Source organism: Planococcus citri, chromosome 5 (assembly GCF_950023065.1).
Source record: "Planococcus citri chromosome 5, ihPlaCitr1.1, whole genome shotgun sequence".
In the NCBI taxonomy this organism is placed as follows: domain Eukaryota; kingdom Metazoa; phylum Arthropoda; class Insecta; order Hemiptera; family Pseudococcidae; genus Planococcus; species Planococcus citri.
Window position 1 is genome coordinate 71,878,849 of NC_088681.1, and position 26,356 is coordinate 71,905,204.

The 26,356-nt window shown below is 43.2% G+C and overlaps 4 protein-coding genes across 9 annotated transcripts; 1 reads left to right on the plus strand and 3 right to left on the minus strand.

The window, feature by feature from the left end:
- Positions 1–354: 354 nt before the first annotated feature.
- Positions 355–13,587, minus strand: vex (vexed). 5 transcript variants are annotated; one of them, XM_065366624.1, is made up of 7 exons: positions 12,944–13,077; positions 12,210–12,617; positions 10,450–10,972; positions 4,227–4,418; positions 4,024–4,132; positions 1,808–1,884; positions 355–1,673 (listed from the first exon to the last, which is right to left on the minus strand). In XM_065366624.1, the coding sequence occupies exons 3-7, from the start codon at positions 10,739–10,741 to the stop codon at positions 1,366–1,368; spliced, it is 978 nt and encodes a 325-aa protein (XP_065222696.1). In that variant the 5' UTR covers positions 10,742–10,972; positions 12,210–12,617; positions 12,944–13,077; the 3' UTR covers positions 355–1,365. The 5 variants fall into 5 exon arrangements, with proteins under 5 accessions (XP_065222696.1, XP_065222697.1, XP_065222698.1 ...); XM_065366625.1 differs by lacking the exons at positions 12,210–12,617; positions 12,944–13,077 and adding an exon at positions 13,450–13,587; XM_065366626.1 differs by lacking the exon at positions 12,210–12,617.
- Positions 13,553–16,146, plus strand: LOC135847184 (serine protease HTRA2, mitochondrial-like). The gene is made up of 7 exons (XM_065366620.1): positions 13,553–14,010; positions 14,105–14,228; positions 14,365–14,454; positions 14,826–15,020; positions 15,135–15,282; positions 15,401–15,560; positions 15,744–16,146. Exons 1-7 carry the CDS (start codon positions 13,553–13,555, stop codon positions 15,922–15,924), a joined length of 1,356 nt encoding a protein of 451 aa, XP_065222692.1. The 3' UTR covers positions 15,925–16,146.
- Positions 16,027–19,287, minus strand: LOC135847185 (trichoplein keratin filament-binding protein-like). Its single transcript, XM_065366621.1, has 10 exons — positions 19,081–19,287; positions 18,808–18,997; positions 18,484–18,589; positions 18,264–18,386; positions 17,781–18,007; positions 17,426–17,554; positions 17,038–17,277; positions 16,823–16,928; positions 16,549–16,710; positions 16,027–16,451 (listed from the first exon to the last, which is right to left on the minus strand). The coding sequence occupies exons 2-10, from the start codon at positions 18,993–18,995 to the stop codon at positions 16,407–16,409; spliced, it is 1,326 nt and encodes a 441-aa protein (XP_065222693.1). The 5' UTR covers positions 18,996–18,997; positions 19,081–19,287; the 3' UTR covers positions 16,027–16,406.
- Positions 19,288–21,234: 1,947 nt separating this feature from the next.
- On the minus strand, positions 21,235–26,092 carry AP-1-2beta (adaptor protein complex 1/2, beta subunit). 2 transcript variants are annotated; one of them, XM_065366614.1, is made up of 14 exons: positions 25,645–26,092; positions 25,395–25,565; positions 25,079–25,324; positions 24,788–24,981; positions 24,218–24,707; positions 23,806–24,114; positions 23,426–23,694; positions 23,150–23,330; positions 22,892–23,076; positions 22,717–22,803; positions 22,500–22,629; positions 22,244–22,415; positions 21,912–22,066; positions 21,235–21,780 (listed from the first exon to the last, which is right to left on the minus strand). In XM_065366614.1, exons 1-14 carry the CDS (start codon positions 25,750–25,752, stop codon positions 21,706–21,708), a joined length of 2,772 nt encoding a protein of 923 aa, XP_065222686.1. In that variant the 5' UTR covers positions 25,753–26,092; the 3' UTR covers positions 21,235–21,705. The 2 variants fall into 2 exon arrangements, with proteins under 2 accessions (XP_065222686.1, XP_065222687.1); XM_065366615.1 differs by having other exon boundaries at positions 25,395–25,586.
- Between the last annotated feature and the right edge of the window lie 264 nt (positions 26,093–26,356).

A 26,356-nucleotide genomic window follows, 5' to 3' on the forward strand; every position in this document is an offset into this window, starting at 1 on the left:
GTTTTCTACTAAAATACTTGGGTTGGTCACAGTGAATGATACGAGTAGTAAATTAGTAATGATAGCACATGATTGGTTGTTGGCCGGACTGGAGAAGTGGAGAGATAACATTGCACCTTCACGTTGCCAACCTACGAGTATATTTTTAATGAAAAACTTTCTTCGGGGTGCTCGATATTTCTGGGCACCCTGTATAGTGTATGTACATGCACTGCTCTCAATAATACATCTGTAGGAGTATGTAGATGTACCTACTACCTACTTAAGGGGCACGCGCCGCGCCATAGAGCATACATACGAGTACGCGTGGCTGACAAAAGTCTACGACAGTCGCCAAACGTAATGATAAATACGTAGCGTAGATAACGATATAATTGCTATTACGATGGGTAATACAATAGTCAGTAGTACATAAAACATAATACACAGGTTACGCATATACGCATACGCGCGCATACGCAGATTGGTACTTGCCACTTGGTAGCAAACACTGAACCAACAGAATCGTTAACACAACAACACCGAACACGAAGCGAATGCGAATGCGAATGCGAATGCGAATGCGAATTGACAATTGACACGTAGGTCTAGGTACTAGGTACCTACGATAAATCTCAAAACAGTCAAACGTCTGCTAAGTACGTACGTACCTAGTAGGTAAGTAGTTGAGTACTCGTATCGCACAAATTCGCGAATTAACTTTTTGCCTCGGCTCTCGTCGCCCGTCGCGTCGTTACGCAATTTCGCATCCACGTCAATTTTCAACGTTATCGATCATGTACTCGTACGCGGTACGAGTATATTGTTTTTGACCGGCTACCGGCTACCGGCTATCGGCTATACTTTTTAATTACTTAAAACGCTTCGTTTGTATTTCTTTTCGTCTTTGTTCTGTTTTGTTTTTTCCTCTCTTTTTTCTCTGTAAAGAAAAAGAAACTTTTTCCGAACTACTCGACTGAAAAGAAAAACGAAAACAAACTTTTGGATTTTGGTTTTCACACGACAACGACGACGACGACGACGACGACAAGAAATTCAATTACTTACGACGCGAAAAAATGTTACGTAAGTATTCGAGTTTAAATAGCCAATAGGTACCGCAACGGCAAAAGTAAACGTAGGTACGTAGCGGAAATTCTGCACAACGCCGCGCCGCGCCGCGCCCTCGACAGATTTGTCGTGACAACACCAACAAGTATAACAACCCACATGGTACGTAGAATATCCGTAGTACATATTACGATTCCGAGCAACCAACAGATGAACGGCGCGTGCCGCGTGCCGCGTGGTGGTTTGATGGCTAAGATCTAAAATACTCGTAGGTAGGTAGGTAGGTAGGTAGGTAGGTCTGGACGCGAGTAAGAATTATACGAAAACGTATCGCGGCCCTTCGGCACATAGACGACGACAAGGATCCGCCGGAAGCGGGTCTGCGGCGGACGACCAAGAGCTCGTCTGAAGCTGCGCTGGCTGTGGCTGTTGCTGTTGCGACGGCGATGGCGACGGCGACGGCGACGCTAGCGAGACACGCAATCGCACCCATTTGCCGTGGCAATGAGGCGCGGACAAGGCGCTCCAGCTGGTAGATCGATCCATGGTACCGTGGCCGCCACATCGATATCCTAGAGACGGCCGCATCGCTTCGCTGTCGCATTGCACGCATACTTTTTCACCTGCCAAACACCGATACCAGATTAGCTTAGCAGATTAGTTAGGCAACTACATACGAGTACCTACGTATGTACTATATACGAATGACGAGTATAAGTATCAAGTACCCGCCCGCGCCATCCGGCCAGATACGTACCTTCGCTCAACGCCGAGAAATGCGACTCTTTTTTGCACGCTTTGGTCGCTTTGACTACTCGAAATAAAACGCAGTACCTGAAAAACCAAACAACTCGCTAAGCAACGTTCCAAAAGTACCATAACCTTTTAACCATTTCATCATTCCTTATACTCGTAGATAGGGAATACCTACCTAAAATACGAACGGTAGATGCGGGCGAGTACAGACGATGTAAAATCATTGTCGAAAATTTTCAACGCGATATGGCGCAGGCGAGTAGAGGCAATGAAGAAAAGAACAAACGCGAAAAGAAGAACGAAAACGACAACTTTTGCACATCGGCATCCAGCCATCCGACCATCCGCCGCGCCGCCGCGCCGCACCGCGTCGTTGTTTAATGCGACTTTGACAATAAAATTGGGCAAAAACTCGTTAGCATTTCGAATAAGACGCGAGGCGGCGCGGCGCGGTGCGGCGGTGGCCTACGGATGGCGTATGGCCTCTCATCTCGCAATTATAACGATAGCGACGAAATGCGGAGCGCAGCGAGGATACACGACGAGCAAAATTCAATTTCTTTCTTATTTTTCTGGAAACGCGAGGTTTGTTTTTTATTTTCGTAGTCGCAGTATACGGCGACGGCGACAGCGATGGCGATGGCGCGATATTCGTCTTTTACAAACTACGACTACGAGTATTGTAGCTCGAGCCGCCGCCGCCGCCGCCGCCGCCGCCGCCTACGCCGCAGGCACCCTGGCATCCGCGCGTCTACTCTTGTCGTTAAATCGACGGCACGACACGGCACGGCACGGGGCGCGTTTTAATTATTACTAGTATTAGGTATCTACGTGTAAAACGACGCATTCGTAAAGCTAACGAAACGAAGTAACGAGACACGACGGACGCGACGAACAAACGACAATTATTTTTGACGCTTTACGACGACATGGCAATTGGCAATATGCTCGCTGCTCGCTGCTCGGGCTATCGTCCATCACTCGCTTACTCGACGTTTCGAAATAGAGTTGATAAAACGCTCGATTAGCAAAAATACGAGTAACGCTAGCGTGGGCATACGGGTTGGAGTGGCGTGGCATCGCATCGCATCGCATCGCATGACGTAGCTGTCCAAGTGTCGAGTGTCGATGTACGAGTATGTACGTAGACGTACCTCTTCCTACGCATAACTACGTCGTCCGAGACGCCATCAAAAAAAATTTCAAAAATAACGCGCCGATCGTTGAAAAAGTACAGTTTTTTTTTCATTTTCGACGTCTCGTCTGCCCCCTTCTCCGCAGCTGCATCTACAATTTCTGGAAAAGTAAGAGACACGGCGCGGCGCCCATTTACTCGTATAATTATTTTGCAAATCCTCCGAGTTCCAACATTATATACGTATCTACACCCAAATAGCCAAAAACCCGAGACGCGAGCGGCGCGGCGCGGCGTTAATAGAATTGCATACTCGGTTCGCCGTAAATATCGCCATCGCCACGTAGTAGTGGTACCGGGTACACATACTCGTATGTACTTGTCCGCTGGATCGCGATCGCGATATGTGGATGTGGATGTGGCGAAACTCGCGCCTACTCGGAGAAAATCTGGTTGCACGGTATTGACGACAGCTGGTTGCCGGTTGATAGTAGTTCGAATAGATCGTTTTAAACACTAACGAGCATTTAACTGAACTCGCGAGTACAAAAATTTAAATGCATTGTTTTAAAGCCTGTTTTTAAGAAACCAGCACCAGCAAACCGCAGTTGGTACGTCCGCGTCATCCGTCTCATCTCCTATCACCCGCGTCCCGCGTCCCGCGTCTCGCGTCCCGCAGTGTTCTCGTCGAACGAGGGCAAAATATTCGACATTTTTCACATTTAGAAAAAGCTAGGTACGCAGTACGCGTCGATACGAATTTATCGCGCTCTTCGATTTTACGTAGGTCTAGGTAGAGGTACAAGTACGAGTATATATGATTGTAATTTGTATTGGTCTTTGGTCGAACAAAAAAATGGCTACGAAAACTACTCGTGTTTTCTTTTCTCGTAAACGCGTCGCGTAATCTTAGGAACGGACAAACACAAACCCAAAGTTGCTATGCAGAAAACGATGGTGAATTGGTGAAATGGTGAATTGGTGATGGATTGCAATTTGTTAAAATACTCGTACGAGTACGAGTACGAGTACGTATTCGGTATTTCGTGTTCGTCTTTGCCGCTGAGGCTGAACTCACTTACAAATTATTATTACGATTTTGCGCAGCCACGTCGTTTTGCAAGTCGAACGGACCACTGCGACGGCTACTGGTGAGTTTGGAAAATTGCGCCGGTAACAGCATAGCTATTTCTGCATCGAAAAACAGACGCAAAAGAGACGATTAATCAAACAGCGGCGCCGGCGGGCCAAGTCGTAAGTGGTTGGCGTGGCGGTTATCGGTTACCTTTGAGCGCGCTGCTCGGATTTTGAGCGCAGCTGGTTCCGAGGCAAGCCCGCCTCTGTATCAACGATGGGCAATGTCTTCCGCCGTTGAGCGGATGCTTGACGATGGTTCGCGTTCTCCACGTGATTCCGGTGCCGCAGTTTGCGTCGCATTCGCTCCAGTTGCGCCACACCGATACCAGACAATCGACCACTGAAACACACAATCACAAGTACAAGTACAAAACAGATGGACAGATACTCGTACTCGTAGATGATACGAATTACGATTACGAAATAGGTAGGTACGAATCGAATGTACAACTAGTCAACTACAAATGTATGTTCTACGACCACGACCACGACCATCATCGTAATGCTATCCGCGCACGCACGCGCGTGCGTCTCTGTTATAGGCAGTTTCAGTTTGAGAGCGTTTGAGGGAAAAGCTAGCGCTAGCACCAGTTTTAACAACCGTAACCATAATAGGTACATTACGAGCGATGTGGGTACGAGTAGTTGGTCTACCTAATTTGGCGCAAAGAAAGACCGCCGCCGCCGCCGCCGCCGCCGCCTCCTTTTGCACCACAATCACGCACACGGTACACGTATACCAATTGACCACTAGAAAAATGCTACATAGGTATTTGTAACGGTAATTCTAGGCTAAGGGCAACTGGCTAACTGGTTAACTAACAAACGATGGCGACGGCGACGGCGACGGCGACCGTCAAGTAAAGATATGTAGAAGCAAGTTGCACATCAAATCCAAGTGCCATGCCATGCCATGCCATAGCGGGTTGCTGGACTGGACTGAATAGGAGGTCGCGCTGCGACACTAAATCATAGTCCACAATACACATTTGACATTACGACATTACACGTACAGACGTACACCTCTCGTACTATGCGAAATTGAAAAGTGCAAAATTCGCGACAGCCATTGCCATTCTAATGGATAACATGTACGATACGGTACGGTACGGTCGCGCCGCGCCGCTTGCAGTGGATACTAAACGCACCTATAAGTAAATGAGTGAGTAGGATGTGTAATAAAGCGAATGAAAGAAAAATACGCTCGTAAAAAAGAAAAGAAAAGGGAAAAGAAACGACAAATAGGAAAGTAACGTGACAGATGGGCATTTCCAAGTTTACAGCAGACGCAGAAACGGTGGCCGTTCCGCGTTCGTTTCAAACATTTTTATACGAGTACTTTTAGCCGGTTGACAATGATAAAGCGCATTTGGCATTTCTTATACGCGTAGAGTAGATGGCACGGCATACTTATTACTTACTCGTTAGTCGTTAGGCTACCAGTAAACCAGTAAACCAGTAAACGGGTTTGGGACTTGGGTACCTCTACCTACCTACCTACCTACCTACCTATTCGTGAGCGTGATAGCTTTACTACGTACCGTACTTCCACATCGCCCGACAACGTAAAATACCTACTCGTACGTAAAAAGTCAACCAACTTTCGAGTGAATCGTCGTTAGCGAATCAGCGGCTACCAGTACCTACTCCACCCCACCCCACCCCACTCCACTCCACTCCAGCTAGGTACTCAGTGTGTTTAATTCAACCGTTTAAAAACAAAAACAAACTCGGAAATTCGATTTGAAATTTGAAAAAGGTACTCGACTTCCTGGGTACCTGCCCAGTGCCCATCTATCTACCTATCAACCTATCAACCCACATTACATTACATTACGGTAACGATTAGGTAACGTGAGAATAAAAACTCGACTCGAAAAGTACGAGTAGATAACTGTGAAACGAGCGAGCTTTCGGATAAAAAGAAGAAAAACAAACTGCCGGAAAAGGAGAAACGTGTCGAAGAAGAAATCTCCGCTCTCCGCTCTCCGCCGACGCCACGCCACGCCACCCCAGCCACCCTTTCACAGCTTCAAAGTTTGCCGAGCGCGAGATGAATAGCTTTTTGATTAAAACACGATTCTACCGACGCCATCGCCATACACTGTACGCTGTACGCGTACGCTGTAAGATTCGTTAATTAGATTAGGCTACGATTAATGCCAAATTCGAACGCAAACACGCCGCACGCCGCGCGCCGCCGCTTCGCCACGTTCAATGCACGTTCACCTACGTCCATCATCGTGCTCCTAGTCTCCCTCTCTCTTTCTCTCTACATCGACATCGACATCGACACGCCATTTGTTATCAAATAAATAAATGTATGTATGTAGCTTGTAGCTATACACGCACACGCACACGTACCTGATACCTATACACATATAGGACATAGGTACTCGTACGAGTATGTACTGTAATAGGTACCTATACCTCCACCTACACCTACACCTACCAGGGTGTACTTCATTTTACAAAGAAAGTTGCAATTTTCTACCTCGGCTGAGAAAATATCTGACTAAAAAGTGATGCGATGCCGGTAGCCTCCTCCCCGCAAGTTGAAAAAAAATGAAAAAAAAGTTAATTAGCGAAAATCCTTCGTTTCTGCATCGAGAATTTCTCTAAATAATCCTCTCTCCGAGAAAAAACTTTCCCCGGCCCTTCAAACCATATTGGCTCGCTAGTAAAAAGACCATAAAAGCCGAATAAATCGTAAGTAAGAAATGAAAATATCAAAATCGGAGGAAAGTTTTTGAAAATATCTCATTTTCACATTAGAATATTGTTTTACATTATGTACAATAGGCCTAACGCCTTTTTCGAGAAAAAACTTTTTATCGGTTCTCTCTAGTACGGAGCATTTCAGCCCCCCCCCTCACTACAAAATTTGGGGAAGGATTGAAAAATATAAAAAATAAATGCCACTGCTGCCTGTAGAAATTTTAGGGAAATTTTTGAACGAGCAGAATCTTTCTAAATAAGCACATTTTTAAGAAAAACCTAACCCCCGATCTTCCGAGTAAGGTTGGTTCTCTTATACGTATAAAGCTCCTCGAAGTCGAAAAACAATCGACAAAAAATAGTTAAAAAATTGATGGATCCCCCCCCCCTACGATGTTGGCCATTTACATAGAGACCTTCGAAGTTTAAAAAATTAAACGATTGGTTTTTTTTCAATTCAATCTCCTTTCAGAATTCTTTTAAATGACTTCTCTTCGAGAAAAAGCTGAAATCGATCCCTCGGTCGTCCAAGCAAATGGAATAATTTTTCGGATTTCTTATACATTTTGAGATCTGGGGGGGGGGGGGAGAAGAAGAGAGGTTTCCTGGCACAATTTGATTTTTACTAACACGGTTGAAAACATTTTTCTCGCGAAACCCGGCAACTTTAGAGCGTTAACAAATCTTTCTTTCACGAATAAGTACGTACTACGTACTACGTAATATAAATAAAGAGTTTTCTCCTCTACTCCGCCGGTTAGTCATCGACGGAGACAGTAGGCTAAAATTGTGGTACATACGAGTATATAAGTTGATTTTACCTAAGTATGGACTCGACTACTGAGGTGTTGGAACTAGAAAGTTGTCAATTTCAAACATTTTGTCATATTTTGCATATTTTGTAAAAACTAGCACCACTTAGGTATTTTTCATCGAGGGGGCTGAAAATTTCGCGGTGTGATTTCCTCACTCGATGTTGCAAGTTCAGAGAATGAAAGGTAGAGGTGGAAAAAACAAAAAACAAAAATCCCATCGTAATACGACGAATAAGGTACGGTACTGGGTACACCCTAGTAGGCTTTCGTCTGATATTCAAGAGCATGCGTGTAGCTACTACTACGTAGCTATAGAGCTAATTACCACCCTCGCACTTTCCTCTCGTCTTTCTTGAAAAAATTTCACAATTTGTATACGAGTCCTACGCTCTTTCCAGTAGGTAGCGGTACGTCTAACGTATCCAACACCAAACATTTGTACACGTTCGAACGAGATCAAAGAAATAGGCGAAGGAAGAACGCGCAACTTTGCTCGAAATCACGAAATCATACGTACTGCCGATGAGAAAGGTGTCATCGTGCAGACTTTTCGACACGCGAAAGGGCAGCGATTACCACTAAAAAAAAAAAAAAAAAAAAAAAAACGCGGTCAAAGTGGACTCTTTTTTTTTGGTCGGTACTATGTATTGGTGATTCGTGCCAGGTTCAACCAACGTGAATACTTATACCGAGGCGCACGCGCACGCACGAAAGCGCTCCATCTCACCTGAGGTAAAAATTGATATGTATTGAGAAACTGACGCCGCGCCGAGGGTGAGCATCGAACCTAAAAAGCTACATGTAAATCACTACATACTCGTATGTACTTTCAAAAACAGGTAGATAGGTATACATAACGATGGTATACGCGTAGGCTGTAGCCGTAGCCGTAGCTACTCGTATTACACTTACAGCCGGCTGACGTCGCGACGCTAAAACGAAAGCGACAGTCATTAATTAAAGCTCGCAAATTCTTAAGAAATGCAAGCGAATTAGAGTCGGCAGCGGCCCGCGCCGCGCCGCGCCGCGCCGAGTACAATTAAAACGAACAAAGCTCTTTAGCGATAGCGAGCGGGAAAATTTCTATAAATTGAAATAACTTATCCAACAAGAAAGCTGTCTATGCGTAATGCGTATACTGGTGCTGGTGCTGGTGCTGGAGCTGGAGCCAGCGGGAACGTTATATCGTTCGGTTTTGCTTACAGGTGCGCTACGCCATACGCCATACGCCGCCCCGCGCCCACCTCGTCCCTCCGTCCGTTCGTCCTCCTATCGCAACTTTGTTAAGCCTCGTTCTCGTTCTCGCTTTCGCAATCGCTTCGTAGTTCGTGTTCGTGTTTCACTATTGTAGACAAGGTAGACAGACACACGCCGTCGACGCGACACTACCTACTGTATGGTACTTACCCCAATACCCCACCTCACCCCGTCCATAAGGCAGATTCGTAAACGTAAACGTAAACTTAAACGTATACGCGCTCCTATACGCATAATACGTATGCATAGATGGAGGCATTGGAGGCACGCAGCGCAGGTAGGGTAGCGGTAGGTATCTCTTTCCCTACAGTTTCCCACATCACGTCAAATTGCAACGCTTCACGACTCGATGCTAATTAAGTCGTCGTCGTCGTCGTCGTCGTCGTCAGCAAAACAGCGAGTTGATTAGGTGTCTTTGATATCAAAGCGAATTCTACACTAGCAATAGGTACTCGTGAAACCGCTCGCGCTCTTACGAGTACTACATAATTTAAGACCTTCTATGTATGTACCTTAAAATTAAGCGAAGCTGCTCTCAGCTCCATGCTCCATCAACCTAAGCCCCTATTTTACTGTCGTGTGCGAAGTACCTACGTACGTAATACGTATCATGGACGACACATCCAACAATGAACGAATGATTCGGTATCATCGGCAATATTACGAGTAAGTACGTCTGCAGCACAATTAAATAGGTCACTCTTATCGCAGTCCATAGATGTGGTAAATACGTCTAGTACACATATCTACCTACCTACTCGTATCTACTCACTTGCAGTAAGCTAAACCCGTAAATAGAAGAGAAAATGAATGCGAGGAGCACCGCACAAAACGCTTACTTACAGTTATACACACACACACACACACACACACACACGTATAATCACACGTAACAATGAAATAAAGCGAGTAAGTATGAAACATAAAAATGAAAAAAAGAAAAAGAAAAAGAAAAAAAAGAGAGAAAAAACGACGGTGCACGGGGCAGCAGAAGATTGCGATCTGCGATGCGATGATGCTGGGCACGGGCGCGCGGGCTTAGCGCACACATTAGTATTCCGTAAACGAGAAATACTCGTTTAAACAAACGACGAATAAACAATATCGAAAGGAACGCGAAAAGAAAACGAGTCCATTTATTTTAAACCGCATTTATCAGCGTCAAAAGTTGGAAAATTTTACGACAGATATTATCGAGCTCGAGCTCGAGCTCGAACCCGAGTCCGTAGAGAACGCTAAAGTAAGATTTTTATGCTAGCAAGGCTACGATTAGGTAGGTAGGTAGTCGTCGTAGTGCTACGCTACATCTTTTTGTCGTCTCGCCAATTCGCCAATTCGCCGATACCCTACCTACGAGTACATAATTATGTTGTATGGTACATGTGTACGATAATTTCGCAAAATACAATACGTAGGTAGGTAGCTAGCTAGGTACCTAGACCTACGCGGTTACACTCAGTGACCTGATGGACCGCAAGTGGTCGTGGTTGTAGACGTAGCTACGGTATACATGTCTAATTTATGCGTACGCAGTACGCAGTACGCAGTATGCAGTATGCACTCTGCTATTAGCGGGCTTACCGTGACACGATTTTTTGAAATCGTCGCAACAGTCGTCCAACTTGAGACAAGCGTGATCGCAATAGCATGGTTTCTCGTTGGAATCTTGGTCGACGGCGTTCATCAGCAGCGTTTTCTGCACCACGCAAGACGAATCTCTTCCCGGACAACATAGTTTCGCCTCGGAGCACGAGCCGCCGCCGCTAGCTACGCGTACGCGTACGCCAATCAACAAGCAAACGGCAATCGAAATCGTAACCGAAACAATCCGCATCCCAGTTGGCCGCCGCAGCCGCTGATATCCTGCCATCATGTCCGTCGTCGTCGTCGTCGTCGGGTATTGTCGGTCCGAATATCGCAGCCGCTTCCACTAATCACCCGACCAAACGTTCGCCGATAGCACGCCTTCCAGCAGCTAGCTAGCTAGCTAGCTAGCTAGCTGGCCGGCCAGCTGGCGGGCCACCGCGCCGGCCAACTAGTCACATACGCGAGCTCGATGTAATTGTTGATGCGCTGCGAAGAAAGCGGTAAGCTGCACTGACACCTGCATCCGAACAATCGCATACATACGAGTAAATATTTATACGCATTAACCACAAGTACATACGAGTAAAATATTAATACGAGTAAATAGGTAGGTAGGTAGGTAGGTAGGTAGGTAAGTATACAAATTCCGCTACAAATACCTACAGCACTGTTGACAATATGTAGCTATCTCATTTTAGTTCACCTACTCGTATGCATGTGCTATGCTGTGCTGCGCTGCGCTGCGCTTACAAGTATGAACGTGACATGTACGTACATAAATATACGAGTAGGTGTTCGCGCCACCGCGACAGGGACATGTGAAATGCGAGAGCGAATCGCATTTTAATCTAAATTCGACTGGCTTTGATAACGGTCGCGGTATGGGTATAGGAGTAGGTTTAATATAGATTACGATACGTACCTACCGACAAATAAAGCGTTACACCGCTCGCCTACGTACAAATGGGACGATAGAACGACGACGATGAAAAATGAAAAATGAAAAATAAATTAAGACTGAAAAAGTGAAAATCGACGCAAAAACACGTCGAACGCGAGCAGGACGCGACACGACACGACACGATACGATACCACGCACGTGCTATACACGCCAGCACCTATTCGAACATTATACGTATACTCGTAGTCGTAGGTACGAATTACGAGTCGCCGCGAACAGCGAGCCAAGAGCGAACACTTACTGAAACGAATCGCAACTAAAGCGAAAGCGCAAAAGCTTACTCATACTCGGCCGTTGCCGTCGCTGCTGTACACGACTACACGTCACACTGCCACATCCGCGGAGAGAGAAACATCGCAAAGCGCAGACAGATACCCAAGTCGAAAACCAACCAACTCCGCAACAGTGCAGCACTTTTGGAATAGCGATATCCAGCGTAAGAGTCGACGACCACGACCACGACCACGATCACAATCACTACCAAGACTACGAACGCCAAACGCCAAACATCAACCAACGAAGAGAAGCCAAGCCAACGCGAAACGCAAAAATTGCGCACTACCAAATAGAAATACCTACCTCACGAAGACACGCGGTATCGCAAAAACCCAGTAGTTGATTTCTCATCTTCCGCAGTTGAACGGCGACGGCGACGGCGACGGCGACGGCGACGGCGACGGCGTTAATACACTATATTCGCATCATAAAAGTCAATGGTCATCGCTCATCGCTCATCGTCATCGGCATTGCCAACTTGCCATTACGATCATTAGCTGTGGTACGTAGTACGTACCTATTACGAAAGTATTCCTACAGTATTCGCCGCGTAGGACCGCATCCAATTTCCAAGCTCCGAATGTAACTGTCGACATTTCGCATCTCCGTTAAGAAACGTAACATTTAAGTATGTACTCGCTACTCGCTACTCGTACCGTACCATGCAGACCGATGACTAATGTTCAAGCCTACGCGTAAACATATAACACGTACCTCCGAGACTTGAAACAAATTTGCAAGACATTTTAACCAAACCATCATTATTTTGATACGGACCTAAGTACCCCCCCCCCCAACATTTATCGAATTTCGCAACGTCGAGCCGCGCCGCCGACTACAAAAATACTGTAGGTGAGTATCCATCTTTACATATCCCCAGCATCCGCTTCGCTTACGGCTTAATTAATCGTGGAATGAGCTGAAGCTGGAACAATGTATAAAAGAGCGAGCATAACTCTCGTACATAAGTATCTGATACTGATAGCACTCGATGACGGATGAGTCATGTCATGAGTGACTCGAAGGAGGGCACTGGCCAAGTGGCCACTGCACTGGGCAGGGCAAGGCAAAAACATTCTACAGAAATTTAGAGCGGGGGAGGGGCGAGTTTATTTTACGAAGGTACGCCCGCAGAGAGGTGCGGTAGTTTCGATTCCAAAAGCAGGATAGCGCATGCATGATTGCATGAGACATTAGTGACATTACTAATAATACGATACATAATTATAATACCTATTGGCTATTACCTACCTATGTGTATTACGACTACTAGTCTACGACCAATGGAAAATGATGACAGGCTGTTGCTGCAGTGTTGCATCGCTTCGTTCATCGACTACTCGTTTCGCTCACAAGTCAGCAAAAGTTACCTACCACGAAGTACGAACCCACTGAACCCAGTAACTGCAAGTAGGTAAATCGGCATTTTTTCACGCAACACGCTTTTATAAATTGATACGAGCGGCATTGATAACGTCGAGTTTGCGTCGAGTCCATCATTTACTCATTATTCGCGGTAAACGTAAAAAGAAGTCGAGTAAAACTGAACGTCGATATTTTCCTTCGTTCAGTTCATTAATTTTCCGTTATTTTTCCATTGGCACATCTACGTAGGTACGTACAAGTAGGTACTATTACCTTAGACGCGTATTTATTATATCAATATGTAGGTAGATAGATACTACACGTTTAGGAGTAAATAATATCGTAGGTAGTTCGTGATTACGATTAGGGATAAAAATTAAAAATGCGCTTACCGACTCGATTCGATACGATTACAGAAACACCGGCGCTGGCGATTCATTAATTAGCGTGCGGAGTGGAGTGGACCGCGACCGTATTGTCATTACGAGTAAGTAAATGGCTGCGAGATTGTGGTTTCTTAGTACCAGTTGCTGGAAGCGCGTACACGCTCATCGCGAACGTTTCTCGACGAAATTACATTTTGTCAAGTCGAGACGATTCGACGTCGATTCGCAACGTCGGCATTGCGGCACTCAACACGACTACGGCGACGGCGACAGCGGCAACCGCAAGACGCGTTTCTACGCGACAAACCAACTGCGGAAGGTGGCTCGTAACGGTTTAACGTGGTGCGGCGCTATCGGCATCGGCATAGGCATCGGCGGATACTATCTCTATAAAAATGAAATAATAAGAGTGAATGCGAGTACGAGTGCGAGTGCGAGTATATGGCCGGTGGCGAGCGCGGCCAGCCTTTCGAAACGCAACCTACGCGATCAATTCAATTTCATAGCCGACATAGTGGCAGAATGCGCTGATGCGGTCGTATGCGTCGATATCAAAGACACCCGCAGGTGAACCTTACATTTACTCGTATCTACACGTATGTGTTGTACTCAACTTACCCGGCTACGTGTACGTGTATCTTATTCGCTTCGCTTTTCGCAGGCTCGATTACTTTTCGAGGAGTCACCCTTCGATGACAAACGGTTCCGGATTCATTGTAGAAGAAAACGGTTTGATTTTAACCAACGCTCACGTCGTGATGGGCCATCCTCGTTCCGCTGTGCAAGTGAGTGGCGCGCGCTTCACCTAAATTGGTTCTACTCTAACATATGTGTGCCTCTACGTACCTGCTCGGTGCTCCAACTACACATACATACCCGTATAACGCGTACCTTGTACACATTATTGCACTATATGTACAGATCAGACTGGCCGACGGAACCGTTTACCCGGGCATCGTGGAAGATATCGACGTAAAATCAGATTTAGCAACGATACGCGTAAAACCCAAAGTACGTACAGCTCGGCGGCCGGCTGATGATATCCGTTTCCTCTACGCATTTGTTAATACTCGTAGTCGTACGAGTAGTTGAATTAGGTACTAAATTGTTAGCTACTCTTCTTAGTAAGTACCTAATAAGTAAGAAGTCACGTTACAGCCTTTACTCGCGCCCTGGCGCATACGGGTATGCTAAATTTGATGTCATAAGACGTATTAATAAAATTCGTGAGAACAAAATTACCGCCACCTAGTTAGGTACATCTTTCGCTATAGGTACACTAAAAATAACGTGCACCAACGAAATCGTACTTTACCAACTTACTCGTACGGCGAATAACGAAACGAGACACAAACTTTTTACGAATCGACGAATCGTTACAGGCCAAGTTACCGGTCATGAAGTTGGGAGTGTCGAAGGACCTGAGACCCGGCGAATGGGTAATCGCGATGGGAAGTCCGCTGTCGCTATCCAACACCATCACAGCCGGAGTCGTCAGTTCCGTCAGCAGAACCAGCACGGAATTGGGCTTATTCGATAAAGACATGGATTACATACAAACGGACGCTTCTATAACCGTAAATACGAGTAACACCTTAACACCTTACGCGAACGCGTGGGTAAGCTATAAACTATAATAACGAACGTTCTTTTTTCTCCTTTTTTTTTTTTTTTTGCCACGTTCTCTGCAGTTTGGAAACTCCGGAGGTCCTCTGGTCAATTTGGACGGTCAAGTGGTGGGCATCAATTCGATGAAGGTTTCCGCCGGTATTTCATTCGCTATTCCCATCGACTGCGCTCGACAGTTTCTGAAGAGAGGCGAAGCTCGCCGTTCCAAAGGTAAACGCGGCGACAAAATTCTTCTATTTTCGATTATACGACTACGACTACGAGTGCGTAACTACTCGTAGTTGCTACGCAGCCGCGAGCTACACGATTATAAACTATTTTTTTTAAGGAATAATAACGCCACCGTCCAAACGCTACCTCGGCATAACCATGTTAACGTTGAACGCCGATACTCTGCGCGCCCTGCAAATCCGAAATCATCACGTTCCGGCGGAGATAACTCGAGGCGCTCTAGTTTGGAAAGTGGTAATCGGATCACCCGCCTACAGGTAATACATTTAAAATACCTACCTAATATACTCGTACTTACTACTTAGCCAGCCTAAGAAAACTACATACAGATAACCGATAGACAAAGAGTGAAGACTGAAGAGAGCTGCAACCGTAATCGAAAGCCAACGTGAAATAGTCGATAGTCGATTATCATATGTTTTGTAACGTTTTCTTCGCAGAGGCGGTCTGGTGCCAGGAGACATCGTAGTCGAAATAAACGGTCTTCCCGTCGAGTCATCCAACGCCGTATACCAAGCGTTAGAAAAGCATAACGTTCTAAACGTGAGAATTTACCGCGATAACGCTTACTTCGACTTAGTTATCCAGCCGGAGGACGTATCTTTCAACGAACAACGTTAACGATTCGAATGCGCGCAGTTTCGCCGACTTATCACGCGTACGACTAGAAAAACAAAACATAAAACGAAAACGAAAACTACTTACATACCAAAGAACAAAAAATTGAAAAAAAAAGCACGGTTTGTATTTATATTTTAAAATTAACGTAAGTAGCGTATGTAAATATGTAATGTATGTACATTTCGGATGAAATTCGCAAATAAAAGCCGAGTATTCGTTTCACATTGGTCAACTCTCTTTCTCATACACGCGTAAACGATTCGTGGTGCTCTTCTTCTTGATTTACTCGTACGTACTTCATCTCTCGTCAAAAATAAACATCTCGCACGTGTACTGCCGAGTATTACAAATACGTGACGCTGAAATCAGTGAGGTACATATATGTGTATTTTATAAAGTGGCAAAATTATTAGGAGCAGAAATCCGGCTTGATTTGAAATCAAACTAGTAGAACTTCAACGGAGACATCACAGTGAAACTTCTTATTGGTTGTTTTCGTTTTGAACATTCGAGCATTTCTCCAATATCTGTACGAGAAAAAAAATCGTGTAAAGCGAGCGGTGAAACGTAAAGCGAGAAATCAGACAATTAATGACGATGAATAAACGTAAAGTTTTACGAAACCTGAGTGTCGAGATCTTGTCGATATTTCTGCTGTTTTTCCTTCGCTTCGTAATTGGTTTCCTTTAAACGAATATTCGCCGCTTCTATATTCTTCAGTAATAATTCTTTTTCTTCGACTAATTTCGAGTGTTGTTCGGCGTTTTGTTCGAGTTTATCTTTAATCTGCGAAAACGAAAGATTTTCACGCCTACGTAAATGTAACTAGTGACTACCTAACGCTATATTACGAGTATGTACTTATAAATGTTACAACAAAACACGTAGGTCTAGGTACCTGTTTTTGTAAAGTAATCAATACGTCACTCATTAGATTATTTCTGGCTTCCTGTTCGGCAATCCAGCGTGTTTCTTGTTTGTGCCAGAGTTTTTTCGCTTCCTCGCTACACAGAGCAATTGACACCGGTTTTAAAAATCATCGCACTCACGCGACGAACACCTATTGGCGATAGGCGCTCGCGTATACGGAATCGTGTAAAAATATCACATTACAAAAATAAGAAATCCATTTCTTTTTCACGCTGCTTTTCTAGATGGGAATATTCGTGCAATACGGCATTGGCGCGATCTATTTCCTTTCTGGCCTGTTCGCGAATCAAACTATTCTTCAGCTCTTCCTGATCTAGGCAGCGAGTGAGTTGCTCGACGAAATGTTGATCTTCTTTCAACTCTTCTTGGACGCGTTTAGTTTTTTGTTTCAACTGCATCTGATACTGATGACGTAGAAACGAGCTGCGCAAACATTTATTTCAACACCGGCGTTACTTTATAGGCTTTCAAATTTTTGACGCGTACGTAAGTATAGAATTTAATTGGAAACAAAACTCGGAGAAAAATTATCATTTTTTGAGAGTGAAAGGTGCGACTATTTAGTACCTACCACAATTCCTTGCTACGTCGTTGTTTTTCGATTAAATTTCTTCGCACAGCCATTTCTTCCAATTCTCTCTTCAATTGTATATCTTGTCGTTCGCGGTGTTTAATTTGCTGCGTTAATTCGTCTCGCTTTCTTCGTGAAACAGCGCGAAGATAATACGCATTAGGAACTAGGTAGTGGTTCGCAACTACGCCATTTTACGTAAGTATCTAAGATTACGATTTGAAAGGCAATCGCCGACTTATACGATAACTACCAATGATACGAGTACAACGATACGTAGACGTACCGCAATAAACATTAAAACATTATACACATAGGCGCGCAAACAAAATAGGTTGGATACTTGGTAACTTACTTCACCTCTTCTATTTGCGACTGTAAGTACGTTTGTAATTTTTTCGTTTCTTCTTTTCTTTTCTGAATATCTCGCTCTCGTACCTGTTCTTCTAGCAACCGTTGTCTGGCGGTTTCCTCTTCTAGCTTCAACGCAAGTTTTCTTTCGAACTCTTTCTGCATTTGCTTCTCTTTTAGCTGTTCGTCCCAGCATTGTTTCATCGATTCTTGAAAACTTCTCTTTTCGAGCTACACAACAATAAGTAATACACCGCGCATGTGAAAAAATGTGCGATAGATAAAATGCATTTTTCCAACAAAAAAAAAAAAAAAAACGGACAAGAAATACACCTACATACAACGAGTACAAATGCCCTGAGCAACAAGCAGTGCCATAAATGATTGCGCAGACACCTCGTACGAAAGAATACTTGAGCACCGTTTCGGTGATTTTTTCACTACAATACGCAGATAATCGCGATCGCTGAAATAGCGACAAACTTACCGAAAGATGACGAACGCCGGAAGACGTCGAATTTCGGGATGCTTTGCAATCGTCGTCTTCTGAGCTGCCTCTCATCTCGGTTTTCTTACTCGCAGTTTTGATATTCTTCGAACGTAGCAACAACTACGGAGCCGATTTTATCGATTAGTAACGATACCTGCTGGGACTACAGCATTTAATAGACTCACATTCGGTGCAACTAGCAGCACTAGAAACATACCTCCAAATCGTGTTCGTAATGTCGGAACTCGTCGCTCAACAAACGTGACAAACGGTTTCTTCTTTGTTCAAGTTGTTCACTGCCATTACGATCATCATCCTCGCATCTACATATTTCGAATAATTTACGCAAGTTCTTAAGGTACAAAGAATCTAGTGCGTCCACATACTATTCACATGCTACGTAGGTACGGGGTAATTGCCTAATTGGATACCACTATAGGCACTATACGGTAGCTGCACCCACCAACGTCGGTGAACATTGATTGTTATGCTACGATAATACCTACTTACCTAGTACCTACTGGTAAGGTGGTCGACTTACTTTGTAGGAGTAGGCGGCTGAGAGGCCCAAGAATTGTATTTGGCAGCTTGTACATCCCAAATCTTATAATAATTGGTGATATCGTTCCAAAACAGTTGCTTGTGATACTCTTGATTGCGTTTACGGGCTAAGCTTTCTTCTTTCAAACGATACGTTTTACGATCGATGCCTATTTTCAGGTCTTCCATATCTATTGACACAAATACATATAATATGGACAATCCGTTCAAATGCTAGTAGTAGGTACTATTAATAATACGTAGATCAACTCACTACCAACGGCACCGAAGTAAACTGTTGATTCATTCCTATTTCGTATCGATGAAGATGAAAAAGTTTGAATAGCGTAGTTTTCGGCAGCAATCTCGAACTCGCCTTTAAATATCGATGAAAATGAAATTGAACAAACACTTTTTAAAGTCCTTAGTAACGTAGTTACCTAAAGATAATTCTTTTTTTCCCATCTAATTAAAAAAAAAAGTTCCAAGTTTTTTGGGGGATTTGTTATTCTCACATACAGTTAGCAACCTACGCGAACGAATCAACTTGAATGAAACGTTCACTGTTCACTCACTTATCAGGTTATCTTTTCGATGAACTTAGTACATAAATCGCTAATTTTGTTGGAGAAAGAATGAAGCTATTAAAATTTAATAATTTTCAAATTTTGCGACTGAAACAACGTAATTAAAACTATTTGAAGATGATGTATTGATGTAGTACAAGTTTTATGATCACAACATCTGATTGAATTTTCACTCTAATCGCTTTCAATTAACAAAGGGTTTATTCTTGTTTTTGTCATCTTGTTTCATACATTTATCATTTTGCATTCAGTATAGGCACACAAATTTACGGAGGAATGTCGGCAAAATGAGAAGTCAAATGAACTATAGAGATGAGAATCTGGTTGTATAATTTCTGAAGTTTGTTTTAGATGATTGCAATCACTGCAATCAGGAATAGAGTTCGAACCAAAGTGGAATAATTAGATCACTATAGGTATAGGGTACAATAGGTACTGTATTTACTTTACCTCTGATCTTTCAACTAATTCAACTTGAGCAATAGCAAATAACAAGTACCTAGTAGTAGATCAAATTGAATTGAATGAGTGGAGTTGAAAATGAAATGCTGAAGTAGTGAAGTATCATTATCGTCATAATCCTCAATGGAAAATTTAGAAGAAAATATGCGTAATTAGATGATGTTGAATGTTGGTCTTTTCTTTATATTATCTTGCTGAATCCCCTTCCAATGGACCAATTCCCCTCAAAAATTAGATAAACTCCATAGCTGCAAGTTGCAAGTTGCAACTACTTAGTTAGTAATAATAATTACTTATTAAAATAATAAAATTACATCAAATTTTCATTCCAAAAACATTCCGCTAAGTTTATCCATTGATGGAATGATTGATGTTTGATGATACGATGTCGATTACGATTTTGCACTTGGATGTTGGATTGATGTTTGTATGTAAAAAAGGAACGAGTTTGAGCGTGAATAAGAGATAAGGTTGCTAACTGTATGTGAGAATAACAAACCCCGTTTTTTGGCGCTCTGGCGGCTGTTTTATTTTTAGGCTTTCTCAGCATGATACGTTAACCAGCATGTCGCTTTACACGCACCTTTACACGCACTCACGGTCTCACGCACTGCACCGCACACCTTGCACCCTGCCTAGCGTGACGTGAGAGGCTGTGACGCGAAACGGAACCGGAACGTGGGAACGTAACTTTTCAGTGTCACATAAGGTTCATGACTTCATGCCCTTTTGCATTTTTTTTTTTTTTTGGGCAAAAAAAAGTAATGAAAAAACGGGTTTTTTGCCCAAACGCGCGACTACTTTGCTGAAATCTGAATCTGAAATGCTGAATGTTGGCGGATTTTTTGGGGACGAGGAATCCAATTCGGGTGTCCAATCGCCAAAGTAAACCAAAGCGAAGCTTCCCAAGTTCCTACTACTCGAAAACTTGCAATTTTTTGAACTCAAAATGAGCTGGAAAAAAATTGTCAAATTTTGCATTTTAATGATGTTTTCTGACCTATTTGAGGTCACTGAATCCAAAAATGACGTTTATTTTGCGATCGGACTCGTATTCAGCGAAATAGTCGCAATTTCTCACTGAAGCAGCGTCTCTCGACACAAACGGACACCAGATTCGGACTTGGCGACCTCGAATTAGTAGAAAACGACATTTTAATCGATTTTTTTGGAGATCAAAAAAATCCGAAAAATGCGAAGGGAGGGTTCAATTAAATTTTTTTCATATTTAACAACCACCGCAACATCAATAATTCGTAGATTCTGAAACCGGCCGGTTCCTTCATGGGTGGAATGAGACTTCTTCGTTGCTTTTTTTTTTCATTATTTATTTTTGGCTAACTGGCTAAGGACGATGATAAGTTTCGAATCAGTCCTCGTTTTCAACGATAATAAAGATTATTTATTTACTAAAATAACGAATGCGTGATACATTAAATACATAGGTAAATAAATAAATAAATAAATGAAACATGACTCGCGGAATGATAATGGAAAATAACGCGCCAAGAGCCGCACGCGAGTAATACTTATGAAGTGTGGCATACGAGTACGCGAGATTGACAAGTACGATCGTGTACATAGGTACATAAAATGAAATAGAAGGTAATCGACTACAATGCACATCCAAGTACATACAATTACATACACATAATTATAATAATACTGAAATTGTATAAAACACAATTTCTTACTTATGATAACGTAGGCAAGCGTTACAATACGCGATACCCCATATCGACGCTTTTATTCGAATAAATATTAAGGAGATATATAGGTACCAAACATGTATGAAAAAAAGAAGCGACTTCGTCGTAAATAAATATAAGTAAATGTACCGCAGTCCACATTCAGTTGCGTAAAATCGCTTCGTAGGCGTGATAAACTCCGGGCGCGACATCCAAAGCTTGGGTCTTCAAAGACAACTGAAACAGTTTTGCGTCAACATTATTCGTACGATAGCAAAGCAATACACATAATGTAGATTCGACGCGACAGAGTATGAGATATTCGTTCTACACGACATAAAGGCGGAATTATTAACGTAGGTATTTACCGTAATATTTGGATTTCCTGGTTGAATTTTCAATTCATTCAGCACCCAAATACCGTTAGTCAGCTTGAGAGATTGATACAGCATATCTTGACCTTCGACGTTTCTTTTGGCAATATTAAATACGTTGTTTTGTCGCATTTTTTGCACCACGGCATCTATTTAAATCAAGCCCGAGAAATGGATGATGAAATTAATATTCGCATTTGCAAATTCGTCGTCGGTAAGTATTTTACTCGAATGGATATTCCAAAAAAATATTGATTTTTTTTTAGAGAAAAAAGAAGAAAAAAGGAAAACAAAGAGGACTATGTCAGATGAAAAGTTTTACTCACCAGCGTTACATGGAACATTACGTATGGTGTATTGCACCTCGTTTTGGGATGGAATATCTTTCCACGTGTTCAAGAACAATCGTTTATCCATTTCGCCGTCTTCCATGAAAAATACGTGCATAGGTACGACGCAAGCGAAATAAAATATGTCGATGCTGTTCTTAACTGCCACCTATATCGCAACGACAACGATAAAAAGTTGGATTGGATATTTTGCAAGCAAAACCACAGTACGTATGTAGTACGACCAACGTACCTGCAAATTCGTTAACGGATCCATTCGCAATACAGCGCCGCTCGTACTCAGAGGTAAGGTACTATCCTGAGAACCGCCGGGGATCAACGGGCTGACTACTTGCAACGGTCGCTGAGGTGTCAATCCAAAACTGAATTTGAATAAGAACCGAATTACAAATTGATTATTCTTCCAATTTAGACTAACAATAGTAGTACAGTACATCGATAGCAGATACCTGTTTTTATTCAACTGAATGGCGAAATCCATCATCGGTTGCATTGCTTTATTTTTAAACGTGAATTCCATGTTGATTTGATTGTTCCTGCGAAATGAAAAAAATGAAAAAAAAAATAAAAAAATTAACACAAGGATAAGCAGAAAAAGTAGCGCGCCTAGATTGAAACACTTACTTTCTGGAAAAACTGCCCCATACTTCCAATCCTTTACCATTTTCAGCGGTCAACCAAATTTGCTTGGGCGGTACATAAGAGGCGGACGTGGGAGCGAAACCAAAAATATCGCCCAATATTCCGGTAGTCGATTGCGACACTGGAGCAGCGGTAACTGATGTAGACGAGTTGACATCCGAAGTTAACTGAAGAAAAGACACGGACGATATTCAACAATACGAATGCGCATAATCGAAAGTTTACCAGTTTTTCACGTACCAGACTGTCGATGCCGGAAGCTAAAAAGTCCACAGACGGACTCGGAGCGGCGGTGTTGTACGTGGCTGGCGGAACGTTCAAATCCATACTTAACAAATCGCCTATGAGCGTATCCTGAGAGGGTATAACGGCCGGTTGCGACACTACCGTAGTTGATGCGGACGTCGAGCCTGTATCGTTTCTGCCAAGACAACACAATACACAATGTATTACATACGTAGTTACGTACATATGCGCATTTACATATATTGAGCGGGATCACATTTATACCGATACCTTGCGGGCAACGATTTTCGAAAACCTGGTCTACCTTCGACGAAAGCAGACGGCGGTTTATGATAAACGGAAGCTAGACTGGAAATGTGGCAAATTAATTCGTCCAGAAGTGTCGGTTCCAATAAATCCGTTTCCTCGGAAATTAACGGTTTCTCAGCCAAGACCACTTCTTTGGCAGCAGCCGGATCGGTTGATAATAATCGCCAATAAATGAAACCACGATCTCGCAAATCAGGATTATCGGAGTCTTGCGTAGCCAGACTTAAGACCTGAAATCCGAATCGTTACAAATGCCAAATGCGATGACGGGATGGAGGTGCGCCGCGCCGCGCCGCGCTGAGCTGGCATCCATCGACACCACACCGCACCGTAACACGTACCTGTTGCACCAATTCTTGCGTATCTGTCGGCCTCTTCAAGAACAATTTCACGATAGCAGTCAACAACTGTAGTTGTACTTGCGTATTTTCATCTTGAAAACCCTCTAAGAAACTTTCTAGTAACTCGTCAGCGTTGTCTATTCGTTCAGCGTACTCGCCAATTATCCATATCATCGACGCTCTAGCTTCTGGCTCGTCCAACGTATCCAAATTTTCGCACAATGTCGATATGATACTTTCGTATTTGTTGGGATATTTACGAAATATATCTTTTATGACGACAATGGCTTCTTGAACGACGTAATTAACCTGCGAGTGTAAGAAAAAAGTCGATGAAAAATCCGTAGGGACAGAACAAGTGTACGCCAGACGCGGTTCGTAACTAATAATGAAGAATACGAGTATCACTCACTTTGGTTTGAATCAGGTCCAATAAGGTTGAAACACATCTCTCGGCTGACTGTTCGACTTTGATAGCACATCGACCGATCGCACGAACGGCTTTTCGCACAAAATCAACGTCCACCTCGGTCGCGTACTCTTTTAATTCGGATAAAACTTGAGCGATATTAGCTTGAGACGCCAAGCGTATCATAATATCCAACTTCTCCAGCTTAACGTAAATAGGATCGTTATACTTGACGAAAAACACTTTCATCTCGTGCTTTAGAATGTCGGGTCGTTTTTGTACGATCAAATTAATGTTACGTAAAGCCACGTATTGCACTTCGGGCTCCGACGACAATAAGGTTACCAATGGAGGAGCTAATTTCTTCGTTAGAGTGGCCACGAAGTCCGAATCGGATGGCAACATTTCCATAAACTTCATCAGCACTTTAACCGCCGACAATACGACAGCGGCGTTAGCGTGCGCGAGTCTAGGTGTAATCCTTTCGCAAATGCTATCGAAACCAGTCACGCGGAATTAAAATCGCGCCAGTACGATTACGTAATATCGAAATTGACGCTCGAAAGCACTCACCTTTGAGCCTCGCGATCGTCTTTCGGCGCGTAATTCGCCAGCGAATCCAAAATGAACACTTGACCCCATTCGGTACATTCGTTAAGAGCGGTCAGCAACTTATTAATCGTTTGCGAATTCATCTCGATCAACATCGATCCGCTGGTGTTGGTCTCGTTCATTTCCGAAAGCGCAGCAACCGCGTTAGCGACAACCTTGAACAAAATATTTCATTCGTAAATCATCGGAAATGGACAAAAAAAAAAAAAAAAAAATAGAAGAAGAAGCACGGAATACCGTATTTGTTCTCACCATCGGATTGGAATCGGACAGCAAATCCTTCAGCTGGTCCAAAAATCCTTGATCTTCGACCAATTGCGCGTTTATGTCGTATAATTTCGCTACGCATACTGCGGCAGTTTTTCTAACGTAAGGATCTTCGTCTTTCAAGCATTTCCTCAACGGTTCGCACAGATATTCGGTTATTTTATCGACACGTATACAACCCATCGTACGTACGGCTAACGCTCTAATAAGAGGATTGGTATCTTCGCAGTCCTAGCAATCGAAACAAAATGTAATTACGCCGACACCTTGCGCAACAACTCACTGTCGACACTGCGCTTACCTTGACAAATGTGTTTACAGCCATAATGGCCATATCGGGATGGCTTTTCGCGTAATTCATTAAATACAAGTAAACCAACTTTTTCAATTCCAAGTTATCCGTTTGCATACAATTAACTACATCGGGAAACAGAGCTGACACATCTTTACCAACTGTCATCGAGGCTATTACCTAATCAAAATCGTTACATATCTTTCGATTACTTTATGAATACATACTACATAAGAGCGACGTGTAAAGCGAAACTCACTTTTTTCACAGCTTCGCGTTTCTTCTCTTTCTTATCGCTATTCAACTCGGATTTTAGTTCGAAAATTTCTCCCTTTTTGGTGGTTGTGAAGTACTTGGAATCCGTCATAGTGATGCGATATACGAACCAATATAGTAGAAATTTAACCAACTCGAAATCAAATTATCGAATGTTACCATAAAAATCACATATCAATTTCAAACTTCAGAGGCGCTTGGTATGGTGACTTGGTGACTTGTTGGTCGTTCAATTTAATTCACGCCGAATATTCACGAAAGCACTAACTTTGCAAGTAACGAACAGTTCTGTTGGTACTTGGTACAGTCAATCATCGATCAAATCAAAAATTAACTGTATTAATAATTAAATCGGCAATACAAATACCTATTACCTAGGGAACTTCCGTCGATCATTAATTTTCTTGTTTCTTTCTTCCCTCCGGCTCCGCAGATTAGATTCGTCACTCGTCGCGTCAACATGACCCATGACTAAACAGCGTTGTCAGATTTCAATTTTTCGTTTCATAACGTTACGGGCTGTTTGATTTTTGTTTTGTTACATCTGGGATTCGTGTGCCGAGAATCGGAACGAAACGAAAACGAAACCTCTTCATGGCACGGATGAAATAGGACGCGTGGCACGGAAGACGGAACGAAACAAGAACTTCTAGAACGTTCCAATTTTCTGTGATTTTCTATGAACTTTGGTGTTT

Excerpts from the sequence above, each read along its gene's own strand:
- vex (XM_065366625.1), bottom strand. The coding sequence starts at position 10,741 with ATGATGGCAGGATATCAGCGGCTGCGGCGGCCAACTGGGATGCGGATT. Across the intron at positions 1,885-4,023 it reads CAAAATCGTAATAATAATTT|GTACTGCGTTTTATTTCGAG; the intron begins GTAAGTGAGTTC and ends TTGGTTTTTCAG. Across the intron at positions 1,674-1,807 it reads TTTCTCGGCGTTGAGCGAAG|GTGAAAAAGTATGCGTGCAA; the intron begins GTACGTATCTGG and ends GGTGTTTGGCAG.
- LOC135847185 (XM_065366621.1), bottom strand. The coding sequence starts at position 18,995 with ATGGAAGACCTGAAAATAGGCATCGATCGTAAAACGTATCGTTTGAAA. Across the intron at positions 18,387-18,483 it reads ATTACGAACACGATTTGGAG|TTGTTGCTACGTTCGAAGAA; the intron begins GTATGTTTCTAG and ends TCGGCTCCGTAG. Across the intron at positions 18,008-18,263 it reads CCGGCGTTCGTCATCTTTCG|CTCGAAAAGAGAAGTTTTCA; the intron begins GTAAGTTTGTCG and ends ATTGTTGTGTAG.
- LOC135847184 (XM_065366620.1), top strand. The coding sequence starts at position 13,553 with ATGGCTGCGAGATTGTGGTTTCTTAGTACCAGTTGCTGGAAGCGCGTA. Across the intron at positions 14,011-14,104 it reads GATATCAAAGACACCCGCAG|GCTCGATTACTTTTCGAGGA; the intron begins GTGAACCTTACA and ends CGCTTTTCGCAG. Across the intron at positions 15,021-15,134 it reads AAACGGACGCTTCTATAACC|TTTGGAAACTCCGGAGGTCC; the intron begins GTAAATACGAGT and ends CGTTCTCTGCAG.
- AP-1-2beta (XM_065366614.1), bottom strand. The coding sequence starts at position 25,752 with ATGACGGATTCCAAGTACTTCACAACCACCAAAAAGGGAGAAATTTTC. Across the intron at positions 25,325-25,394 it reads CTGTAAACACATTTGTCAAG|GACTGCGAAGATACCAATCC; the intron begins GTAAGCGCAGTG and ends TTCGATTGCTAG. Across the intron at positions 22,804-22,891 it reads TGGGGCAGTTTTTCCAGAAA|GAACAATCAAATCAACATGG; the intron begins GTAAGTGTTTCA and ends TTCATTTCGCAG.